Source organism: Aplysia californica, unplaced genomic scaffold (genome assembly GCF_000002075.1).
Source record: "Aplysia californica isolate F4 #8 unplaced genomic scaffold, AplCal3.0 scaffold01030, whole genome shotgun sequence".
Classification (NCBI taxonomy): Eukaryota; Metazoa; Mollusca; class Gastropoda; order Aplysiida; family Aplysiidae; genus Aplysia; species Aplysia californica.
This window is the reverse complement of record NW_004798300.1, coordinates 215,506-221,887: the sequence shown is the minus strand read 5'-3', so window position 1 is coordinate 221,887 and position 6,382 is coordinate 215,506. Positions and strand designations below refer to the sequence as shown.

Here is a 6,382-nt window from a genome sequence, read left to right as displayed (position 1 = left end):
AAAGCAAGGGATAAAACAACCCCCCCCTCCCCCCACAACAAAACAAAGTGAGGATTAAAACCAAAGAAAACCAAAACCAAAAATTAAAAAAAAACTAAGCAAGAAAAAAAAACAGCACTAGGAAATAAAAAACACAACATAAAAACCCCACAAAAAAACCCAAAGTAAAAAAAACAAAACCCGCCCAATCCCCCAGCCATCTCTCACCTGACGGTGTCTGCGACGGTCCCGTCCTTGTTGCACACCACACACATGATATCCAGAGGCACCAAGCCCTGACCCTCCGACCCACCGCACAGACCAGCCAGCCCCGACCACGAGGGGCTGGCGGACATCTTGGGTGTCTTCACCGCGTCAGACGTCGCGGCCAAAGCCCTTGCCTTGGGGCTCGGTTGTTTTTTGCGGGCGGACGCGGGTCTCTGTGGACGGAACAGAACCAGGACAGGGATAGAGAAGGGTGGCTAGCAATAGGGATATGACAATGACAATGACAATCTTTATTCATCTCGCAGGGAGAAATCTGTCTTGGTCGTTTACAATGGTAGTAGATGTAACAAAGGAAGGTTAGGTGCACTCACATATTCACTCAACAAGACAGGACATTAGTAAATATATGTCTCTCGTGCTACAATCTGTTCAGTAAAACATTAAAACATTCTCTCTCTCTCTCTCTCCGTTTCATTGTGTGTTCAATAACCTCACTGCTGATGAATTTCTATATTTATATCCATATCTATATAACGTCAGCAAGCTGTTCAAATGTTCTATGCCTGGAGAGCAAAAGTTTTCAGGACAGAGGAAAAAAAAATCTGTTTCATTTCCTAAACAATTGCGTGGAATTGTAGTGAAATCAGGCACTCGTCAAAGTAATGAAATATGAAATCACAGAAACTGACATTGATTAAGTTAAGTTTTAGTAGAGGTTTTACGGCGCTCCCAACTGCATAAGGTCATATGAGCGCCAGAAGATTAGAGGTGTTACAAGAGAGTAACAAACATAAAAAAGAAGAAGGGAAGATAAGGATGATAGATATTTGATAGTAAAGAAGGAGCAAACCACACCAGAGCACCCGCCAACCACCCGCTGACATTGATGAAATGATTACGTGTTTAATGGCACTATCAACACAACCTGGCCACTTTTCTAAAAACAAAAACCTGAAGATAAGACAAGCAGGGATTGATCAATCAGTCGATATATTGGGCACTTGTTTCACGCCAATATCAACACAATTTGGCCACTCCTACTCTAAAAACAAGAACTTGGAAGTGATGACAAGCAGGGATTGATTGATCAACTGATCGATTGGGTACACGTTCCACAGAACTTTCAACAGGATCCGGTCACACACAAGCAGGCACAAACCGAGGAAGTGATGCCGGTGGGTGAGCTGGACGTCTTGGCTACTTTCTTGGCCGCGGCCATCCTCCTCTGCTTGCTCTTTTTGGACAGGAGACTTTTCTTTTGCTGGCTCTGTGGGGGGGGACAAGACAGACATGTGAAGACTATTTATGTCTCTTTATGTATCTATTTCTCTCTCCCTCTTTCTCTCAGACTATCTATGTATCTATTTCTCTCTCCCTCTTTCTCTCTGACTATCTATGTATCTATTTCTCTCTCCCTCTCTCTCTGTCTATTTCTCTCTCCCCCCTCTCTGTCTAAGTATCTATTTCTCCCTCTCTCTGTGTCTATCTATGTATCTATTTTTCTCTCTCCCTCTCTCTCTGTCTACTTATCCATCTAGTTCTCTCTCTGTCTCTATTTCTCTCTGTGTGTTTATCTATCTATTTCTCTCTCTCTGTTTGACAAATAAAGCCGACCAAAGAACTTTTGAGGACATGTAACAGAGAGAAGGGGAGGGGAGGAGAGACAGAGAAAAGAGGAGAGAGAGACAGTGGAGAGAGTGAGAGAGAGAGAGAGAGAGAGAAGAGAGAGAGAGAGAGAGAGAGAGAGAGAGAGATAGAAAGAGAGAGAGAGAGAGAAAGAGGGAAAAAGAGAAGGAAAGAGAAGAAGAAACCAAAACAGAACTGAATGCTCTGTGCTTTGCGCTACCTTCAGAGAATCTTGTATGTGACTTAGGTGGAAGAACTTGTCTGGCTCCTTGATGGTCTCCCGGAGTCTCCGCGGCTGGTCAACATTGGGGGCGCTGGTCATGGACTCGTCGCTGCTGGACACCACACAGAAGCTGCACTGCCTGTGGGCAGAGGGCAGACATATCACAGACGTGAAGAGGGGCTGGACAAAGACCTCACATGTCATATGTACTACAGGATTAGATTTCATCTCAAAATTTATAGTAAATCGATTTTTTTAAAACAGAAAACAACCTAAAACTATGCCCGTGTAAAATCTTTAAAAAGTTGGCTTTTTCAACAGCTGCTCTCTTAGTGTGAAATTCCCCTCCGCTGCATTTAACTGATTCCGTCCATGATCTTTTTAGGCTGTGGACAAAATTATTTTTCCTTGTTCAGTTTTAGACCTGGGGTGCATCTATTTAATACATAACTGTGAAGCTCTAAGTAACTCTAATAGGTATTGTCATATACCAGAGTGATGGGAATCAACAGAGGAATCTGTTTATATCAATAACAATGACCTATAATCTGTCTGTATTGTATTTTCCGCCAGACAAAAGCGAATGAGGAAAAAAAATTGCGCAACACCTCTTCGAAAATTTCGACTTACCGCATTTTCTCACCTCTACAAGTCCTTACAATCCATAGGAATCAACACAAAATTGTAGCGATATCACCTAGCACACATCTATGCAAGAATTTAACAAATTCAGTTGAATATCTTTCTTTGAAGGGCCTTTTGTTATACCAGGCTCTGTGTTGTTTACCCTTAGATCTAGCCTACATAGCGACAACAAAACAACAATTTTTGCAAGAATTTCGCACAGTTTCGATCGATATTGGCGCTCAGAGATTGAGGTCAGGTTTGTTTACAAGTCCTACTTCCTTTCGACAACTTAAAAAGTCGGAACTATGTTCAAAAGTGCACATTTGTTTCGGATTTCGTTGAGCCACTCACAGGTTTGTTTACAAGTTCTACTTCCTTTCGACAACTTAAAAAGTCGGAACTATGTTATAAAGTGCACATTTGTTTCGGATTTCGTTGAGCCGCTCACAGCGGTCGAATGGACGGAATCAATTAATGTAGGCACTAACTTTGAATGCCATCGTACACAGTGTCATTACAATATCTTTTAAAAATCCACAAGGAGGGGAAAGGGATGCAGCCATTTGTACAGGTGATGGTCTTTTACAGGTGGCCGTTACAGCAGGTTCCACTGTACTACCCACTTCATGAGAAACTGTATAGACCAGCTTCTCCAAACAGCTTATTTCACCGCTGAGGCCAGCCTCCGAGCGTTGAGGGGAATCACAAGAAAGAGAAAAAGACAAGAGCAATACAAAGAGAACCTACCACCCACCATGTAACCGTATCTATCCTGGAAAGTTTTATACAAGGACAAGAAGCTCTGTTATAACCAGCACCCACCATGTAACCGTATCTATCCTGAAAAGTTTTATACAAGGACAAGAAGCTCTGTTATAACCAGCACCCACCATGTAACCGTATCTATCCAGAAAAGTTTTATACAAGGACAAGAAGCTCTGTTATAACCAGCACCCACCATGGAACCGTATCTATCCTGGAAAGTTTTATACATGGACAAGAAGCTCTGTTATAACCAGCACCCACCATGTAACCGTATCTATCCTGGAAAGTTTTATACAAGAACAAGAAGCCCAGTCATAACCAGCACCCACCATGTAACTGTATCTATCCTGAAAAGTTTTATACAAGGACAAGAAGCTCTGTTATAACCAGCACCCACCATCTAACCGTATCTGCGCTGAAATGGTTTTCTTTCAAAGACAAGAAATACTGTAGTTACCACCACGCTCCATCTAACCGTATCTACCCAAAAAAGTTTTATACAAGGGCAGAAAGCTCTGTTGTAACTGTAACCACCACCCACCACCTAACTGTATCTACACAGAAAAGTTAAATACTAGAAGAAGAAACCCTGTGATAACCACCACCCACCACCTGACTGTATCTACACAGAAAAGTTAAATACTAGAAGAAGAAACCCTGTGATAACCAGCACCCACCATCCAAACAACTTGGTCTTCTTGGGCATGCGCGTGAGCGGCGGGTCCAGACAGCCCAGGTGGTAATGTTTCTTGCAGCTGTCGCACTTGGCCATCAGGTGTTGCTCGTTGGTCTTACAGCACACGCCACATCTTTTTTTTTTTTTTTTTTTGGGGGGGGGGGGGAGAGGAGAAGCAAACAGACAACAAATGAGCAAAATTAAACATGGCACTTGTAAGTTTTAATCAGAAAGGAAAAGACAAACTAATTCATTCTCACAGCACAAACTATACTTTTAGTTTTAGTTTTACTAGGGGTATTACGGCGCTCGCAACTGCATAAGGTCATATGAGCACCAAGGGTGAATGTTAACTGAGAAGCCCTTACAGGGAATCAGACTTACTCTGCTCACCTCTATAGCTTCAACAGCATAAAGTCTGCTTCGACTATCAAGGCAGCCCGGAAATAGTGGGTCACAAGAGTGTGACAAACATACAAAAGAAGTAGAGGAAAAATGACAATAGTAAGGATCAGGATATAAAAAACAGCAGTTCCCTGTTGTAGATTAGCCACAGTTAAGGGTGTGACATTGATGAATCAGCCCATTTACAATTCTACTGTGCATGAACCCGAAATGTTCCCCCTTTGGGAATGGCCTAAAGACACTACAGTCAGTGGCACTGCCCTGGGGGGTACACTATACTTTGGGGGGCAGAAAGAAGAAAGTAAGCAGAGAACAAATGAGCAAAATAGAACACGAATTAGGTTTACACTTAGAGACTTCCACATCCTGAGACCAATGAAACAATCAGGGATGCCTGGAAGATCTGTCAACAGCTACGACAGGGACATCACTCCTTTTCTTGTCTACAAGTGTAAGGTCTTTTGCTATAGTCTAGATATATATGACAAGGCACTGGTATATATTAATTTGAAACGAAAAGACAAGCCAATTCAATTTGGGGTGGGGGATGAAACATTGAGAACTGATCGAAAAGAATTTTCTCTCTTTTCCGTCCCTCCTATCTTATTGAGAAGCAAATTAATTCTAAGGTCCTGCTTCTTGGATTACCTAAAGAGTTCCAAAAAGGGCATAAATCTTTCACTTACGGATTGATCAGCGTTGTTGGAGAGGACGGAACTTCTGTCTTGCTCGGCGACCTGTTCCGCTTCTTGCTCTTGAAGATTTCAGGAATGTTTGGAACCGGCTGCAAAAATGAATTTAGAAAACTTTACAAAACGCTCCGAAGTGACAGTAAAGTGAATTAAATAAATCTTTTTGATGTTCAGAACTGGCTGCAAAGGTGTATTATAAAAAGATTTCAGAATGTTCAAAAGTGTCAACGAAGGTGAATTAAAAGATTTCAAGAATTTAAATTATATTTTACTAACTCGTTTAATTTTTCTTCCAACAACAAGTGCGATCAGTAGCCACAGTGGTTAGACATTGTCCTTCTGTGTGTGTGTCCTTTGTTAGATTACGGTTGTATACATTATGTATTTGAAAGGAGTTGTATGTTGAACATTACCTTTAACACCAGGTGACCCCCCCCCTCCTTCAATAGCAATTATCTCGACTTCTATTCAAGAAATACAGATACTTTTTTCACAACAAGCAAGAAAAATTGAACACACTTAAAGCCCAAAAATTGACAAGCGTCCACTTCACAGTGTTGCGATACAAAAATCTCAGAAAATTGGCATAATTCATAGGGGTCAATCAGAAAACAAATACATAGAATAACAACCAGTTTGTTTTTCCCAGGTGAAAATACCATAAATAATGGGGAATAATGGGAAAAACAACATCCGCGGTATTTTCTGATTGACCCCATATGAATTGTGCCAATTTTCTGGGGGTTTTGTATCGCAACACTGTGAATCGGACGCTTGTCAATTTTTGGGCTTTAAGTGTGTTCAATTTTTCTTGCTTGTGGTGAAAAAAGTAACCATATTTCTTGAATAGAAGCGGAGATATTTGCTATTGAAGGAGGTGGGGGCGTGGGGGGGTCACCTGGTGTTAAAGGTAACGTTCAACATACAACAATCCTTTCAAATACATAATGTATACAACCGTTTTTTTTTTAGGGGTGAAATACCATAAATAATGGGGAATAATGGGAAAAACATCATCCCCGGTGTTATATCTGGGGCACGGGGTGAGGTTATCTGTCTCCTCCTTACCTTGCCGTAAATGTCTGCCAGCATGCCGCAGAGTGACTCCCCTTGTTGTCGCAGGCCGTTCTCCTTCTCTCTCAGCTTGTTCACTTCTCCGTG

At 41.7% G+C, this 6,382-nt stretch overlaps 1 protein-coding gene across 1 annotated transcript in view; it reads right to left on the bottom strand.

Moving 5' to 3' along the window:
* LOC101852889 (PHD finger protein 14) overlaps positions 1-6,382 on the bottom strand; it is a gene marked incomplete at both ends in the record, with an annotated part of 29,599 nt that overhangs the window by 1,099 nt on the left and 22,118 nt on the right. Inside the window, 6 exon segments of the mRNA XM_013089734.1 lie at positions 208-419; positions 1,367-1,474; positions 2,054-2,195; positions 4,126-4,257; positions 5,216-5,313; positions 6,290-6,382. Coding sequence (XP_012945188.1) covers positions 208-419; positions 1,367-1,474; positions 2,054-2,195; positions 4,126-4,257; positions 5,216-5,313; positions 6,290-6,382 — 785 coding nt within the window.